At 39.5% G+C, this 19,538-nt stretch overlaps 1 protein-coding gene across 2 annotated transcripts; it reads right to left on the reverse strand.

Moving 5' to 3' along the window:
* Nucleotides 1-611: 611 nt before the first annotated feature.
* cnot4a (CCR4-NOT transcription complex, subunit 4a) lies at nt 612-19,143 on the reverse strand. Of its 2 annotated transcripts, none has more exons than XM_063000712.1 (13): nt 19,017-19,143; nt 17,432-17,655; nt 14,878-15,075; nt 9,778-9,864; nt 9,592-9,693; nt 8,439-8,564; nt 7,992-8,116; nt 6,997-7,200; nt 5,588-5,645; nt 5,225-5,480; nt 3,967-4,383; nt 3,560-3,796; nt 612-1,920 (listed from the first exon to the last, which is right to left on the reverse strand). In XM_063000712.1, the coding sequence occupies exons 2-13, from the start codon at nt 17,603-17,605 to the stop codon at nt 1,604-1,606; spliced, it is 2,301 nt and encodes a 766-aa protein (XP_062856782.1). In that variant the 5' UTR covers nt 17,606-17,655; nt 19,017-19,143; the 3' UTR covers nt 612-1,603. The 2 variants fall into 2 exon arrangements, with proteins under 2 accessions (XP_062856782.1, XP_062856781.1); XM_063000711.1 differs by having other exon boundaries at nt 3,560-3,799.
* Between the last annotated feature and the right edge of the window lie 395 nt (nt 19,144-19,538).

Consider the following 19,538-nt stretch of genomic DNA (forward strand, 5'->3'; position numbering starts at 1 on the left):
CCATCGACCAGCAAAACCTACATTACATTCCATCAGCTTCAATACATGTGCACTGTTGTCTTAATGCTTCTCACCAGACGTGGAGTGACCGAGAGCCACACGGTGGCATCTTGCACTTCTGGGTCAGAAGAGTGAGAAAGGACCCAAACCCCCCAGGCATCGGTGGAGCAGCGCTCCATCCTCTGATACAGAGGTACAGCAGTGAGCCCCACAGCTTGCTGCATTGAGGGGGAGGGGGGGCATGCATGGAGAAGCCTCTATGCATGCACTGGGTCATCAAGACTCATGTGCCAACCACTTGTACAGAAACAAAACGTTTGTGTATCAGGAACCCACTAGTCCTTTACCTTCCACAAGATGCCAGTGCCTAATCCTGAACCGTTCTGTGCTTTATATTTATTTAGAGCTACTTTACTTATGCTAATGTTAAAACTCACTGTTTAGCATCATTTTGTGCTGTGAGTAAACACTCCAAAATTTGCTAGTAAAATTTCCCTACATTTTAAAGTCTTAAAATTTTATTCTTGACATTATTAAATTAGTAATCTTATTTCTAAATCTTATTCTGACCAAATACATATTCCATACAAACATAGAGCAAAATTATAAAATACGATGTTGCATCACTTTATTTTTTGGAGCACTTTTTTAATACAGACTTTGACTGCTGTGCCGAGAAACCACAATAGATGCACAGTTCTTGACTTCACATTAAATTATCCCACGTTAATTAAACAGAGAAAAAAACAGGATGTACTGCTTGGGGTGTGCTGGTTCCCCAATATCTTATCCAACAAATTTCTTCGGCAGTAAAGCACTTCTGAAAAAATTTAAAATCACACAAGCAGATGGTTCAGACGGTTCTTCTGTACGGTTTGATTCCCTGTATAAAGAGATGTTACTGGCCTTTTATTAGATGTACTTTTACACGTCTTGTTTTTTCTATTTGCCCTTGCTGTTGCTTGAGAACTTTACCATTGTGTAAATGTCTGCAAACCTGAATGTCGGCCTGAAACCTGATAAAGTTGTAAGCTTGTTCTTGAAAAGGTTTTGTGAACAAACACTGGCACCTTGATACTGGAAAAGGATTATTAGTGAGTTTGATAAACTTTCAAGGCAACATCACCTTCAGATTCATGATTAAAAGGGACTGGTGTATTGCACTGACTCGTCTGAAATAACCGTTAATCTTTCCTCATTCATATAAGTTACAACTGCTGTCGATGCTGTTAAGTAACCAACACAATATTCACAGTATTAGGTTAGAATGGGAACGTGGAAGAGTTAAGAACTGTATGAGACATGACAATGATTTACTATCATTTTTGTTAAGCATAATTGTTGTGTGAATCAAATATTATGATTGTTTAACTTTTAAGTGACTTAAAGTGTGTACAAACCTTCTAATGTAATCCATGATAACCCTGGCCATTCCACACATAAGATCATTAATGTGTTTCTCAAAAAATAGACAAATGATTACTTTTGGGGGTTAAATGGAGACAAATAAGAGCTTATGGTATTAATGATTGGGATAATCTGCAGCCTTACGCTTTATTACAGTTAAGTTAAAGAGGGATGAAGAAGGGGTGAGGTTTTGTTGCTAGTGGCGCTCCATTCCGGCGCGCTGTAGGAGGTCTGTGGCTGTCTGTGCTGGAGGTCTGAAGGCAGTCTGGAAGCCTGGTGGTGGAGAGTGAAAGTGGTTGGGGGCGAGTGACGGAGGTGGGAGGTATGGCGCCCAGCCGCCTCTGTGCAGAGGAAGCCGTGTCGCGGAGTCCAGCAGACCCGAGTGACGAGGCTGAGATGCCAGCGAAGCGCTCGGCCCGTCCATCTCGGTCAGAGACTGCAAAGACTTGAGCCAGTGAGGAGGGTTCTCGTCCTGCACACAGTCCAAACTACCGCTGGTGGACGATGGAATACCTTGAGAAAAGAAACAGGAAAGACAAGAGGAATAAAAAGAATTAAAAGGGGGAAAAAGTTTAGTTAAATCTTTCAATATTTTGTGAAGGAGAAACATGATATTACAAGCATTAAGTTGGAAGTGGACAACTTGGTGTTTTCAGCCCAGGTATGTCTTTTGTATATTTTTATACAAATTCAGGTGTTTGAAATATCAGACGACAGAAGCGTTTGTAAGCTGTAACCCCTTTAAAGTAGGAGAAACTGCCAAAATTGGGTATTTGGTCTGCCATTCAGAACTACACCAGTTCTAAAAATAAGTCTTTATAGACACTCGAGTGGCACAGCGGTAAAACATCTCAGCCCTGTTAACGGCAGGCCGAGTGTCTATACAGACAATAATTGGCTTGTCTAAAGATTCCTCATAACTGCTGCAGTTACGCCCTCATTAAATTTAAGACTTTTTAAGGATCCGCGGACACCCTGTAATATGTTTTCTCTCCTTTTTCTCCCGATTTTTTTGCGCGTCCAATTGCCCGATTGCATCACACTTCCTCTTTACTAATGCCGACCCCCGCTCTGATTTGAGGAGAACGAAGCTAACCCACACCCCCTCCGACACGGGGGCAGCAGCCATATGCATCTTTTCACCCACACTAGGCGAGTGCATATATGTGAATCAGCCTTGCGTACGGAGAGACACACCCAGATCAATGCCCTTTCCCACCTCTGTGCAGGTGCCATCAATCAGCCAGCAGAGGTCGTAGTGCATCAGTCACGAGGAGTCCCTATCTGGCTTAATGCCCCATCCCTATATGAACAACCGGCCAATCGTTGTTCATGTGGCCGCTCAGCCCAGCCGGATGGCAGAGCTGAGATTAGATACAATGTATTTGAGATCCAAGCTCTGGTGTGCTAGCGTGTTTTTTTACAGTCGGTGGATAAACCAAATTTAATGTGTTATTAGTTTAATGCCCATAATTTTAGAAATGATGGGAAAACAACTAATAGTATGAAGTCTATATTCACATGACAAGTCGTACCACTTTAACTCATCTTCAGTTGGTTAATGGAAGAACAGCACAGCCCAAAAATCTAGTCATGGTTGGGATAGTAGGAAGGTGTCTTAGCCAGTAAACCAATACACTCAGCACTAACATAACAGCACAAATTTTTGTTGTAATTCATGTTAAAACATATGATTAAATTTAAATATATGTATTCTAATTATTTATTTATTATTTATTAGGATTTTAATGTCATGTTTTACACACTTTGGTTACATCCATGACAGAATAGGTAGCTACTTGTTACATCAGATCAGATTCACCAGTTCAAGTGTTTCATGTCAAACACAGTCACGGACAATTTATTCTCTCCAATTCACATCACTTGCATGTTTCTGGACTGTTGAAGGAAACCGGAGCTCCCAGAGGAAACCCACACAAACACTGGGAGAACATGCAAACTCCACACAGAAAGAATCCAGACCGCTTTACCTGGGGAATTGAACCCAGGACCTTCTTGCTGTGACGTGATAGTGCTACCCACTGAGCCGCTGTGCCACCCGTGTATTCTCAAAAATAAAAAGTTTGTCTAAATAATAATCAAAAGCAACATAATGGTAAGCTCATTATGAAAAAAAAAAAACTTCCAGTACCAGTAATTATTGCTGGGTCCATCCAGCTTGTTGTGCCATCCCAGCTCAGACTGTGTGAGACCCTTGAGCCTGCCAGTGCCCCGACGTGGTTCACACTTGACGTAGACGATGATGAAGAGGAGGAGGATGATGTGGAATTTGGAAGGCCTCCGAAGTTGATGTTTATATTTGGTAGGAGTGCCCTTAAGCCGTCTTGCCACTCTTTCACATTTATACTTTCTGCTATGCCACTGTTTTCTGCTAAGAACACAAGTATGTAAGTTACAAAGAGAAAAGAACCCATCTGGACTAGATGTTCAGTTCTAGAATTTAGGTCACTGGGTAACAAATGGACAGCTGCGTGTCCATGTGCTCTAGTTATCTTACAAGCATAATAAAAAAATGTTGAAAGAACCAGTTGTACACACCTGATATAGTGATCCCACCAAGGCCTGTGCTGTGGTGTTGTGGTGGGCAGTTTAAGTCAAGGAAGTGGCCGTGTGTGACATGGTTCAAGTGTGTGAGGTTGTTGCGAGTAGGCAGACCCACCCAGGGCTGACGTGCAGGGCCGGTGTGCATGTGTGTGGGCCGGCTGAACGAGTTGTACAGGCCTCTGTGCTGCAGCGAAGAAAGGCGTTGCTGGCCGTTAGGTAGGAGAGAGGGGGAGTGCGGTGACACCTCCTGCACCGACAGCTCCTTCTCAATGAGGTCAGCCAGTGCCTTCCTCGTCACATCAAACGGGTCAAACCCCAGATCGTCCTCCTGTTGCTGCTGCTGCTGCTTAGCCGAGGAGCCAAAACCAAACGCTGCCTGCCAGTCGGTGGATGAAGACACAGGAATGGTGTCTAAAAAAACAGATATTGGCAAAAATTTACATTAGAGTAACCACTCTATACTAGTCAGCCTAAAACAAAACACTTGATGCAAAGCAGTAATACAAATTGAAGAGGTCACCAGTTTCTCACAAAGCATAACACTTATATTTAAGAACACACTGGCAGAGCCAGTCACCCAACTGGCATGTTTTTTTTTTCTTCTTCTTTTCTTTGCAATTCACAGCATTTAGCAGACGTTTCCCCTAATCAATTTACAGTTGTGGATTATTACAGACAAGCAATTGAGAGTTTAGGGTCCCAACAGTGGTAGTGGCAGGGCTTGAATTAGCAGCCTTATGATTATTAGTTCAGTACTTTAGCTGCTGAGCTTCTACTGCCCTTCAATTGAAGCATGGCTTTGGCTTTATGCATTCGCATTTTAGGTTGCCTTTTTTGACGCAGCGGTAAACTGTGTTAAGTCACAACGGTTTTCTGAAGCACTCCTGAGCCCATGTGTCTAGATTAATTGGAACAGCATTTATTGGATTTATCATGATATGCAGAAGACTTAAGATATTTGTGATCTTGTGCTGAGAAATATTCTTTTTGAGCTAATTGACCAATCATGTTGAAAGTGATACTGTGTGGCTTTTTGGAACAGACAGAAAAAACAGCATTTTTAATATGACACGAATTGTAAAAATATCAAATACAATAATTAGATGCTTTTCCTAAACTGTTTACATCCACCCCTACCTCAAATGTAGCATACCTCAAACTGTATACTTGTGTGTGAACTTATTTCTAAATAAAATTTTGATACAAGTGTTTGTCAAGTGACTGATGTCAATGTGTATGTATGTACAAATACCTGAGGTAAAGAGGCTCTGGGGTTCAGGGGTCATAGGCCAGTCAGAACCACTCTGTGGAGAACTGGGAAATGAGGGCAGGCTGCTGGGAAGTGGGTTTGGATGTCTAAAATTACTGTTGTCTGAGAAGAGTGACTGAGACTCGGCTGGTGCTCCCTCAAACGGCGATCGAGCTGTAAGATCTGCCACACTGATGGGTAATGGCAGACTGGGTTTAGAAAACCCAGGGGGAGGTGAGGGTGAGTCATTGCTAGGGACCTGAGAAAGCCAAAAACAAAGACAAAATGTAAAGTTCACAGGTGACTTAATATCAGTTATGAAATAAATGCAAGTTAATGTGAATATTTGTTGAAGTATAATCTTACCTGTGGTAGATTCTCTCCATTTCCTATACTAACAGCTTCTGTTGGTTGGTCAACCGGACTAAAACAGAATTAGAAATATAAAATATAAATATCAGGAGACTTGAGATTTGAAAGTTTAGAAAATCAGCAAAAGTTTTCATTTGTGTGGAGTGTAAACTACGTCAAATTAAAATAAATAAAACAAACATTAAAAATCCCTAATTGTTTTTCACAGATCATCAGAAATTAAAGCTCTTTGGAGATTTATAAGTCTTTAAAAAAAAAATTCTTTATCCTGGCCAGGGTTGCAACATTTCCAGCGTTACCAGGAAACACTGGGCACAAAGCAGTAATACCTTGGACAGGGTGCCAATCCATTGCAGGTCCTCAATTAATTACCATGTAAAAGTGTAAGCACATCAGCAGCTTTTTTGTGTATACAAACCAACCAGAATTGTTCATGATGCTTCAAATCACCCTTAATCCTTAACAGTGAGACTTAACTTACAGGCCAATTTATTAGAAACACCATATTAATATTCTGTCTTAATTATTTGTGACTTGATTCTGCAAGGTGTTGAAACCACCTTGAGATTTTGGTCCATGTTGACATGATCGCATCATATAGTTGCTTCAGATTTTCTAATGCAGATGTATGCTGTTCTACAACATCCCAAAGATGTTCTGTTAAATTCAGATCTGGTTTATATAAGATCTGAATACTACTACAAAATAGTATATAGTAAATATAGTGTATATATAGGGTATATAGTAAATAATTCATTATTTGATGCCACTAACAGTGAGTATACTTTACCTTATGCTTGGCAAGGTAGAAGTCGAAAGACACAGGCTTTTACAGGATGCCAACAACACAGGGTTTTAAGCAACATAAAAAGGCTAGATTATTCTAAAAAATTCTAATGAAATGAGTTGTAGTTGGATATAGTTTAGGCACGATGAAGAGGTTAAAAAGATCAAAAGCCAGAGCACCAGTGTCACTTATGTGCAATATGTTAGGAAAACTGAAAACCTGCTGTGCAGTAAACAGTCAATTTTGATCTAAAAAGCATATTGTAGTGATGAAACCTGACATTGTTCATAACTGTGTCTGGTTGATTATCTAAATTTGGATGTGCATGTATTTGTACTTTTCTCCACAACACTGTTCATTTAGAAAATCATGTTTTAATGTCTGTAGTGATGTAAACAGGTGTAATGAAAATTTGACAAAACGCATCAAACATGTTTGACTAAACTCAAAAAGACCACAGGATGCACTGTTTTACATAGTTTGTTTTTGATCATATAACCCTAATCCAAGCCTTTCAGTATATTTGCATAACAGCTGACAACTTAAAAGCAATTTGCTTACAGGTTAGATTTTGGATGGAAATGCTCCGTCTGTATGTATCAGTGTGAGACCGTACCTGCTAGGTTCTAAAGCTGAAGGAAATGGTGGGAGTCCTGTGTTCTGATCTGTTCCTATTTCGGGGTCTGGCTCTTCTGGGGTCATGTGATCGGAGTCTGTCAGGCAGTCTAAAAGTGGCGGGGATTTTCTGTGTTCTGTTGGTAAACCGTTCGCTAGTTTACTATAACCTTGTAATAAGGGCCAGTTCTCTTTACTGTTCTGCCTGTGAATGAAGAACACAAAAGAACAGATGATGAAATTTACTCACAGTAATTCAAAATGAGGATGATTCAAATATGAGATCAATAAATCCTAAAGGCTGAAAAAAATCCATCTGTTGATGATCTGTTAAGTTAGTGAAGATTTTGTGGCTCACGGGCAATTATTCTGGTAGAAAAGGTTTTGATGGATAGTCATGGGTATGTGCTTTTAGTCTTGTTATTGACAGAAATATGAGTTTCAGCTTTGGTTTGAGTAAAAATATGCTCTATAGTTGGTGCTATATAAAGGCGGCATCTGTCATGTTAATATATCGTACATTCTGATGATGTGTTTATAAAAACTTCCCAAACTCCTTATTAGGAGGAGTGCATCAGCTTTGTATGTCCAATACGGCATCTGCCATATACAACTTTTTCCTACTGATTTTCAGGGTAGGTTGTGATTCTACTACTTATGCTTGGGTTGGTCTCATGTAGTTTGTGTGTTCCAATCAGCTTGCGATTTGCTCATGATGTATGCTGGCTTAGCATTGGCTGGCGGGGGCTACAGTCAGGGGCTAGTTTATGGGTAGTCATATTTGCTGCCTGGTCAGCTCTTTCAAAATCAGGTATACTGAAGTGACTTGGGATCCAGCAAAATACTACATTGTAGTTCATACTGGTTAGTTGTTATACTTATTGTAGAACGTTAATAATGGTGGAATGTTTAGACTTGAGGGCCTCTAGGGCGTGTTGAGCTTGCTACAATATGAAAAGTAGACTACAATATGCTACATTCCCCTTAAAATCCTACCTTTGTGTGGTATTTGCTTTGTTTTTAGACTTCTCCCCTCCACATGTTGAGGTTTGTAGAAAGTTGGGATTTGCTTTGTAAAGATCCTGAAGTAGTTTTTGTTCATATTCCTGGTGCTTCCCAGCCTACAAAAACAATATGAACACAATGTTACAAACAAAGCATGTTACAGCATTTACAATAATTCCTCCTGGGAGAGGATTTCATTCAAAGTGATTTAGAAACGAGACAAAATAAAAGGTTAACTATGTGAATTGGTCAAGGGACCAACAGTGGTAGTTTGGTGGTTATGGAATATTAACCCTCCTCCTTTTAATAAAAAAAGGATATCTGTTTTCGAAAAAGCTGTTGTAGGACGTTTAAGTTGACATGTTGGATGTTTTTCTACTTCCCCTTAAAGTACAGCTTTTTTCAGGAGAAAGAAATGAAAGGCAGTTCTGTTCTCACCTGCATTTCCTCCTTAGTAAAACTAGCTGCCTCGTCCCCCAGTTCATGCAGGTACATACAGTCCGGCTTGGGACACTGCATACTTTTCAGAAAATAGCTGCAGTACTTAGTTGTGCCTAAAGAAGCCTGAAAAAAAAATCAAACAACAAAAGCAGTTAGACTGTGTAAAATAAACCAACTATTTTAGTGCATTACATTTTACATTGTTAAATCACTGTACATGATTTTAAATGTGTTGTTTAAATTCTATTTTTAATTAAAACATAAAAGACAGAAAAATATAAAGCTGACTGTGTCTGTTAAGCACCTAGCCGGGTTGGTTGAGGGGCTAAAACTCACAGACAGAGCATCCAAAACCAATTTTTTTTTTTACCCCCTCCAAAACGAGCACAGCAATCAAACATCTTATCACCCACACTTGACGAGCGCAGTGCAGTACAGCGCTGTGCACGGAGGGCCACACCCCCTACCGCACTCCTTCCCCATCTCCGTGCAGGCGCCACCAATCAGCCAGCAGAGGTTGTAATCGCACTAGTCTGAGAGAGAGTCCCGATCCGGCTTTTTTTAGTCCCACCCCTTATCTGAACAACAGGCCAATCGCTGTTCATGTAGCCACTCAGCCTCAGCTGGCAAGGCAGAGCCGAGATTCGATACGATGTATTCAAGGTCTCAGCTCTGGTGAACAGCGTGTGTTTTACCGCTGCGCCACCTGAGCGGCCCAAAACCAATTTTTAAACATTATTTTACTATTTTTGATAAAGGTGCAGTCATGATACTTTGTTTTGCAGATTCTGATTACTTCACTGACAAATCAGCCAAGAGCTATTTTTGGTTGATTTTAATTAGGCTTTTCTTGCATTTTGCAGAAAAACAGGGTGAAGCTATGTATAAGTGTGAGACAATAGTCCACAACTTAATCTGCTCCAGTGTTACTGCAAGCAAATGGTATTTACAGTAATCCTTCGGAACCAATTAAAAAGTGAAATTGTGTTTTTACCAGAAGTAATAGACAAACTCATGCTATAATGACAATAACAAAAATGATCAATCATTGATGACAAGTATATAGGTACTTGAGAACTCGAACCGATCACTACAACGCACAAGTAGCTATGTTCTGAAACATCACACCTATGTCACCATCTCATCTCACCTTAAGTGTTCTACCATCAACTACCACGTTGTTCACACACTGTATTGCTCGTAAGGCATCCTCTGATCGGATGTAGGTAACATAGGCACTGGCACTGGGACCCTGCAGAGAAAACAAGTGTACAGTTTATTTTAGACATACATTTTTATACATGAGCACAATCTTATAATTAATGTAAATGCTCACCTGTGAGCCTGCATATGATGTACTGTTGTTGATCACCACTTTATGTATTTTACCAAATTTACCAAAGTACTCTGGTCTCTTAAGAACCTAAAAATTGACAGAATCAGGTGTAAGATGGCAGTATATTTTATGTAAAACAAAAACAAAGCAATTAGGTCAATAAGGCAGCAATCAATCTTCTTAATTTGAATAAGTGTGATTTTTTCTCACTGCTTTGTTAAATGGTACCAACAGTACAAACACATTAAACCACACAATCAATTTCATAACAAAAATCACATTAAATGACAATGTTCAAAAAATAAAGTCATTAAATCAAACGATGATTCTATAGATATCTTGTGGAAGGACTCGGAAGACGAAGACCAAAAATTAGCTGGATTGACAACGTCCCGACTTGGATTGCATTACCAGTCTGCTCCATGCGACGGAGCGTCAGAGGGCATTGAAGAAAGCTGACCCATCTGTGCAGCCAACCATCACAAAGCAATGATGGCATAGTGACATGACATAGACCATGATATGGATATTACAAAATAATGTAAATGATTTGCATTTTTTTCAAGAGAACACTTGATGAAGAATCACAGAATTGTAAACGCAAATGATGAATGATATCTGACGTAATTAAGAAGTAAAAATAAACAGAGGATTTAAACCATGACATGCACTATTGCAATATTTTACAAATGACAAATAACAGGGTGTGTCTAGACATCCACTTTTAGCATCACAGTTTAAAGAATCAAGTTATGAGTAATGCCATGTGATTACTCATACTGTTTATAATTGGCTGTTAACAAAAATTAAAGAGCCATAAAAATATACTTAAGAGGCAGATCTGGCCCCCAGGCTGCTGATTTAATAGATCAGAAGTAGTCATACATGTTTTACAACACTTTTACACAAGTTAGCAATTACAACAGTACAACACACATGATACATAAGATGATTTGATGAACTTCAACTTAAAAAAGCCCCGTGATTAAACCCAGATGGGTTTCCACCTAAAACAACACAGTGGTGGAAACAGAGCTGTGCATCAGGCCAGTTGTGCTGCTATTTCTGTAGTTCCTGATTGGGTTTCCAAAAAAAGTCTTTTTTTTACATTAAGGTGTGTGGATGAGCATTTTTGACCAAGCAGGCATTTTATGTAAGTTTTTTACCTTGCTGCAAATTTAGCATTCAAATCTTAAATTAGTAATACATTACCTACTTTTACACCATACCACAGTCTATACAGACAAAGTGTGAAAAGTGCCAGAGAGAGGAGAAACTAAAAAAGACACCAAATCACAAAAAATACACCACCATTTAATTCCAAAGAAAATGCAGCTGTGTCGACCTTACCCACATAGAATGTCAACTAATCAAGCGTTACACAACATAAAGTTGACAAGATTCTAGCCCAGTTTCACTGCTGCTGACAAAGTTATTGAATTTGTGACAGAAAGATCTTATGTGTTATTAAGTCATAATTGTGTGTATGTGTGCAGTCAAAAATCTGAGTGGTTTCCATACAAATAACATTTCATACAGAAATGACTTTACTTCCAACAAATATCTTCACTAATCAGACACCAGCACACCTGAGTGGTTATCACACTTTGCTAGTGATGATACAAAATGACACTTATTAGGAATTAAAAATGTTAATATTAAATATTAAAACATTTAAATCTCCAGGTAAAGCCTTAAACGCAGTGTTTAAAAAATTATTGTTAATTAACCAGCAATTGTGAAATCATAATAATCTGTGTGGAGGGTATAACCCTTATTTTACACTAATATGGGGAAAGAAAATGAAAATGGATATGCTGGTGGTTCAGTGTCGAGGTGAACTGTGAGTAATTACAGCTAAGGACTGAATCCAGCCATGTCGACAGAAACTATATAATATTTAAAAGCTGTGAAAAGACACAAATTTTTTTTATAAATGTATATATATATGTATGTATGTACAGTGCTGGCCAAAAGTATTGGCACCCCTGCAATTCTGTCAGATAATACTCAATTTCTTCCAGAAAATGATTGCAATTACAAATGCTTTGATATTAAAATGTTCATTTAATTTGTCTTCAATGGAAAACCACAAAAAGAATTGTCAAAAAGCCAAATTGGATATAATTCCACACCAAACATAAAAAAGGGGGTGGACAAAAGTATTGGCACCCTTTGAAAAATGATGTGATGCTTCTCTAATTTGTGTAATTAACAGCACCTCTTACTTACCTGTGGCACATAACAGGTGGTGGCAATAACTAAATCACACTTGCAGCCAGTTAAAATGGATTAAAGTTGACTCAACCTCTGTCCTGTGTCCTTGTGTGTACCACATTGAGCATGGAGAAAAGAAAGAAGACCAAAGAACTGTCTGAGGACTTGAGAAGCAAAATTGTGAGGAAGCATGGGCAATCTCAAGGCTACAAGTCCATCTCCAAAGACCTGAATGTTCCTGTGTCTACCGTGCACAGTGTCATCAAGAAGTTTAAAGCCCATGGCACTGTGGCTAACCTCCCTAGATGTGGACGGAAAAGAAAAATTGACGAGAGATTTCAACGAAAGATTGTGCGGATGGTGGATAAAGAACCTCGACTAACATCCAAACAAGTTCAAGCTGCCCTGCAGTCCGAGGGTACAACAGTGTCAACCCGTACTATCCGTCGGCGTCTGAATGAAAAGGGACTCTATGGTAGGATACCCAGGAAGACCCCACTTCTGACCCAGAGACATAAAAAAGCCAGGCTGGAGTTTGCCAAAACTTACCTGAGAAAGCCAAAAACGTTTTGGAAGAATGTTCTCTGGTCAGATGAGACAAAAGTAGAGCTTTTTGGGAAAAGGCATCAACATAGAGTTTACAGGAAAAAAAACGAGGCCTTCAAAGAAAAGAACACGGTCCCTACAGTCAAACATGGCAGAGGTTCCCTGATGTTTTGGGGTTGCTTTGCTGCCTCTGGCACTGGACTGCTTGACCGTGTGCATGGCATTATGAAGTCTGAAGACTACCAACAAATTTTGCAGCATAATGTAGGGCCCAGTGTGAGAAAGCTGGGTCTCCCTCAGAGGTCATGGGTCTTCCAGCAGGACAATGACCCAAAACACACTTCAAAAAGCACTAGAAAATGGTTTGAGAGAAAGCACTGGAGACTTCTAAAGTGGCCAGCAATGAGTCCAGACCTGAATCCCATAGAACACCTGTGGAGAGATCTCAAAATGGCAGTTTGGAGAAGGCACCCTTCAAATCTCAGGGACCTGGAGCAGTTTGCCAAAGAAGAATGGTCTAAAATTCCAGCAGGGCATTGTAAGACACTCATTGATGGTTACCGGAAGCGGTTGTTCGCAGTTATTTTGTCTAAAGGTTGTGCTACCAAGTATTAGGCTGAGGGAGCCAATACTTTTGTCCGGCCCATTTTTGGAGTTTTGTGTAAAATGATAATTGATTTGACTTTTTTTTCATTCTCTTTTGTGTTTTTTCATTGCAAGCAAAATAAATGAAGATATTAATACCAAAGCATTTGTGATTGCAGTCATTTTCTGGAAGAAATTGAGTATTATCTGACAGAATTGCAGGGGTGCCAATACTTTTGGCCAGCACTGTATGTATGTATGTATGTATACACCGATCAGCCATAACATTAAAACCACCTCCTTGTTTCTACACTCACTGTCCATTTTATCAGCTCCGCTTACCATATAGCAGCACTTCAGTTCTACAATTACTGACTGTAGTCCATCTGTTACTCTGCATGCTTTGTTAGCCCCCTTTCATACTGTTATTTAATGGTCAGGACCCCCCCAGAACCACTACAGAGTAGGTATTATTTGGGTGGTGGATAATTCTCAGCACTGCAGTGACACTGACATGGTGGTGGTGTGTTAGTGTGTGTTGTGCTGGTATGAGTGGATCAGACACAGCAGCGCTAAAGAAGTTTTTAAACACCTCATAGTCCCTGCTGGACTGAGAATAGTGCACCAACAAAAAATACATTCAGCAAACAGCGCCCTGTGGGCAGCGTCCTGTGACCACTGAAGGTCTAGAAGATGACCAACTCAAACAGCAGCAATAGATGAGCGATCGTCTCTGACTTTACATCTATAAGGTGGACCAACTAGGTAGGAGTGTCTAATAAAGTGGACAGTGACTGGACACAGTATTTTAAAACTCCAGCAGCACTGCTGTGTCTGATCCACTCATACCAGCACAACACACACTAACACACCATCACCATGTCAGTGTTACTGCAGTGCTGAGAATGATCCACCACCTAAATAATACCTGCTCTGTAGTGGTCCTGACCATTGAAGAACAGGGTGAAAAGAGGTTAAAAAAAAAAGCATGCAGAGAAATAGATGGACTACAGTCAGTAATTGTAGAACTACAAGGTGCTCTTACATGGCAAGTGGATCTGATAAAATGGACAGTAAGTGTACAAACAAGAAGGTGGTTTTCATGTTATGGCTGATCACTTATGGTAGCTTCAATACTGCAAAAAAATAATATGAAAAGATGAGCAATAAGGTGACTGATCACACATAATCTATCACTGTTCCCAATGCAGTTAAGGCTGGGCACACAGCAGGAAATGTGGAGTGTACTGTTATGTGCAGTCACTGGAATAATGGTTATAATCACTAGGAAAGAATCTAAGCATTGTCAGCCTTTATTTTTACCAGTCAATTTTTAAATATACCGATGTTTACAGGCTGCATCAAGTCAAGTCAAATTTATCTGTATAGCACTTTTTACAATGGACATTGTCTCAAAGCAACTCTACAGAATCCAGGACCAAAAACCAAAAACCCCTGTTAAAAACATCACAGATGAAAACTTTTGTTGTTTTCTTTTGTAGTAGTTGGAACGCTCCACCTACCAATCAAACCCTTTTTGCTGTGAGGCAGCAGTGCTGAGCCACTGAGCCACTGTTCCACCCATCCATTTATTAGCCCTAACTTCTTTTCATATAATGTATAAAACACTTTAAGAGAACATCTTTCTTTTGTTAACATTAGATTCTTCATCGTATTGTTGTATTTCATTTGGTACTACATTAAACTGAACAATTTTGTGCAATATTGTGCTAACAATAAAATCCCTTTTACCTCAGGATCTGCGAGTCTCTGTGAGAGTCCCACCACGAACACCAGGTTCCGTTGTACCACACGCACGCTGGCAAGGTGCTTCCGGTTCTCCGTCACCTTTTGCTTCTTTTCATTCTGCTTCTGCTTCTTCTCATTCTTTATCCTCTGGATCTCCTCCTGTGAGAGGGGCTTGTAGACAGCCGGATCCTCTGGGTACGGCTATGGCATACACAGGATGATTTTATTGGTCTAATGATAACGATAATAACAGACTAGTGCAATAATACTTAACTATAATAATAATAACAATAACAATAATACTTTTCCAAATTGGGTATAGTTGAATGTGACATGCACTGATAATGGGAAGATTAATGTCTGAATGATGTTAAGGTTCCCAATTTGAAACTTAGTAGGTTTTAATTAGAGATGGGACGATCGATCGGCTATGAATCGGTATCGGCCGATTTTCAATCAAAATATGCTATCGGCGATCGGCGATATTTCCTAAAAGTAGCCGATCCGATCGTGTGATATATAAAGATCACGTTAAGTTAACAGCTCAGTGGATTGATCCAGACTTTGAGCTACGAAGCACCAACCATCACATCACCATTCATCAACAATCGTACAGAAACCATCGTGAAAGCTCTTACGATGTAATTTTGCTGATTGAAATATTTACTTTAAAAAGATAATTCAACCCGGTCACATCTGAGTCGATTCTATCAGCACGTTATATAAACTCCTGGTTCACTTTGGTAAATCGTAAGCGGTTCTTACTTGTGATGTAGATGAGAACAGAAAACGTTACAGAGCCAATCCGAGGCAAAAGTTTGTTCATTACCAAATTTGTTAGTTCAGGATCACTAGAAAACTTTTAGCTCCTTAGATGGAACGAGTCTGACGGTCGGTTACAGATCTGTGGTAATCTGCTGCGCTGGTTTATCTTTACTGTGAGGCTCTTTTTAAGTTTATTTACTAATCCCCCCCATCCCGATCGGAATCGGCTATCGGCCGATGTCCCTGAAAGGAGATCGGAATCGGTGCCAAAAACCCCGATCGGTCCATCTCTAGTTTTAATATTAAAAGAGTTTCTGTCAGCTAAAAATTCATGAGTAGGTCAGATCGTACAGTTTGTGGTTACTAATGCATGAACACAATAGAAGCTTGACAAACATTTCACATAAAAGCTTGTGAATATAGCTAGATTTTCAGGGCATTAAACATGCAATTATCCTTATCATCCAATAAGAAAGCTTCTAGCTCATCTTTCATGAGTCATATAACTGTCCTATGACTATAAGTGCAGAAAAGCAATAAAAATATCATATCAAAATGCTGCTAAATATCTTTGTGTTTTTTAGGTTTGCAGAAAGATGTGACGATAGCCCTTTTGCAATGTCATAATGTATTACACAAATGTGGAATTCATTTAAAGAAACACTGGTGCTTTGGAAACCAGATGTCACTTTGATAGCCAATGCACTTGTCAAACCCAAAATTGGCCAATATTACAGGCCAACTGAAAAACATGCATGATAATGTCTATTTTAGTCTGTTTGTTTGTTTGTTTATTTATTAGGATTTTAACGTCATGTTTTACACTTTGGTTACATTCATGACAGGAAACGGTAGTTACTCATTACACAAGGTTCATCAGTTCACAAGGTTATATCAAACACAGTTTTGGACAATTTAGTATCTTCAATTCACCTCACTTCCATGTCTTTGGACTGTGAGAGGAAACCGGAGTACCCGGAGTAAACCCACGCAGACCCGGGGAGAACATGCAAAGTCCACACAGAAAGGACCCGGACTGCTCCACCTGAGGTCCGAACCCAGGACCTTCTTGCTGTGAGGAGAGTGCTACCCACTTAGCCACCGTGCTGTCCCGTCTATTTTAGTAACAAATACAATGTAACACCTACAATGGGCATGAAAACATAGAAAATGGACTCTGGAGCAAAAGAAGAAGGTCAACAGGTTCAACAAATCATTTTCATCAGTTTTCTCCAAGATCATTTGGGCAGTTAGGCATTGTTTACCCGCAAGACAGAGGGCATCAGAAGTTAAAGAACTTGCTGATTTTGTTCTGGTACCAGATACCAGATGATTCTATTAGATGTCTTGTGGAAACCATGTCTCAGCAGATCAGAGCTGTTCTGACAGTATATAAGTCAGGTGGTCATGTTTTCGCTCATCAGTGTATCTTGGTCAGGTCCCACCCAATAATAGCAATACAATTAAAACTTTTTTTAACATCTGTCTGTCTCACCCATGCTTAATACTTCTTGAAAAGCCTTAGAAAACAAATCAAGCCATAATTATTTAACGAATATTGTAGAACAATAATTCAAAACCTCAGCATATAATCATTAATAAAGACTAGATTAAAAGCAAATATGCCTGTTTGTATGAAAAACACAAACAAGCCCACATTTACAAAATTAACCTCAAAGAGCAAAGTGATTGCTATTTATCCTATTGCTATATCTATTTTTCTATCAGGACACTTAAATTTAAGGATAATTAAAACGTTCCGAGACAAAGTCTACAAATGGTAGCGCCATACCTTTCTGCAGGCTGGACAGAGGCCGTTCTCATCTGTGCGGATGCGATGCCAGCAGAAACGACAGATCTGGTAGCCACAAGTGCATGGAAAAAAGTTGACATCGTCAATTTCTAGTGGCTCCATACACAAAGGACACTCCATAAGGTCTTCCTTCAGCTCAGGACTACGGGACATCTTGCACTGGTACAGGGACTTTCAAATCACAGCAGATCAAAAAACAGCAGCTGGGAGAAGACAGGAGATAGAGAAAGATGTTAAAACAGGTGAGATTTGCCAGTACAACCTACAGCCTGTTGTCATTCTAAAAGAAATCTTGTCAAGCTAAAACTAACTAAACTAACTCATTATTTCAAAAATGATGTGGATATTCTCCTCCGGTATAAAGGCAGAACTCTGCTATTTCTATAAGAAACGCGTTCATGTTGTCAGGTTGAGCTGTAATATATCAACTTCATCTTTAATTATGATGTTGTGGTATGTTTAGGTAGCCCCAATAATGAACTGTTCACTCTTGGCTACCAGTTACATGATCATCAAATTCTAAATGTGATTATATTTACAAAATACAGTGAAGCTGATCAGTGAAAACACTGGAAATATTTTCTTTCTATGTTTGCATAAAGATTTAAGAGACATAGGTCAGTTTCTTCTTTTTTTCTGAAATGGGTTTTGTAATAAGATTTGCCAAGACTGGGGCTGCTATCAATATGTCTAGTGTATAAAATACCAGTGTCTAGAGCATTTCTGGGAGAAAAACTTTAACACACCATATAATTATTAGACAAGTTCAACAGTATAGATGTTTATGTATGTATATGTATATGTCTTTTCCTTCCAGTTGATAATACAAGACAAAATCAGTTAATGACAGACCATAAAGACATGATGAGTGTTTTAACTCCTGAACGAAAGAAATAGCTCACTAAAATACAGGACATTTCTAAAAGTTGGGTTTGTAAATTGTAAAGGTTTCTGAAAATCAACGGTCCACTCAACAGTACTTGTTAGAAACGATACATCCTCACGTACCCTATTTAAAGGATGAACACGTTTCTCTTGTACTTTAATAAAGCTATGGTGATGTTTGATCAAAATCTGCTCTAAGAACCTTGTGATTATAGAGGCACGTTTGGGCGGTAACAGATTTCGACATGACACCGGTCAGGTGTCTTCACAGCTGGAACTGACCTAAAACTGACCAGAGGCAACTAAAACACATCAGATACACCGCACTGTTTAGTCCGGACTAAATCACAAGCTGATTTACCTATAACACCGGCTTCTCTAAACACTGAGAATACAGTTTGGTGGCACAATTGTTTGTCAGTCTGACTGTCCAGTGGCATAGGTGCGGCCTACACCGGCCCGAAGCCTGCGCCTCTTCCACTAATATCTGCCCGGCTCTCAGCAAGAGACACCCGGTATCACCCTATGTCTTTTCCTCTTCTATTCACACTTAGGCTATGGTCTGAAAACATGAAGTGTTAAACGTTAAAACATCGTAATATTTCTATTAAATGTAAAATACCTCCCTCACAGCTGTACAGAGCTGATTTACAGCGAGTGGTAGCAAGCAAATACTCACTTTATCTAACCGGGATTCCTCTTTGCAGATAGTCCTGTAAATTCCAGTCCGGAAATAGTTTCCCCTGAACAGCTCGAGTCTCTGTATTCACTTGTCCTCTGTTAATATTTAAATGCTACTTTTAATATGTTACTATTGCAGTTAAACTATGTCTTAATACAGCCGCTTCTTACCACCATCTTACATTAAAATAAGGAGAAGGGAATACAGTATCCGCTCAGCTCTCACTGAGTCTGCGCAAACAATACGGAAATGCATTGTGGGAGATGTAGTTTGTTGTGGTTCCCTCCATTCTTAAGGTGTAGCTTTAACATCAAGGTGCTCTGGTGATGTATACTGATGGCGCGCACGTGTTCGTAACTGTAAGCTAATGTAACCACACATAAGCAATACAAAAGGTCTCAATCAAAGCCGACCTGCAGTCCTCATTGTTCGTTTCGATAAATGCAAAACTAACGGTCTGACATGCTGCTTGAAAGACTTGTAGTGTTTACAGAAAACCTACAACAGCTCTACAGCAAC

The sequence above is a fragment of the Trichomycterus rosablanca genome, chromosome 8 (genome assembly GCF_030014385.1).
Source record: "Trichomycterus rosablanca isolate fTriRos1 chromosome 8, fTriRos1.hap1, whole genome shotgun sequence".
Taxonomy (NCBI): domain Eukaryota; kingdom Metazoa; phylum Chordata; class Actinopteri; order Siluriformes; family Trichomycteridae; genus Trichomycterus; species Trichomycterus rosablanca.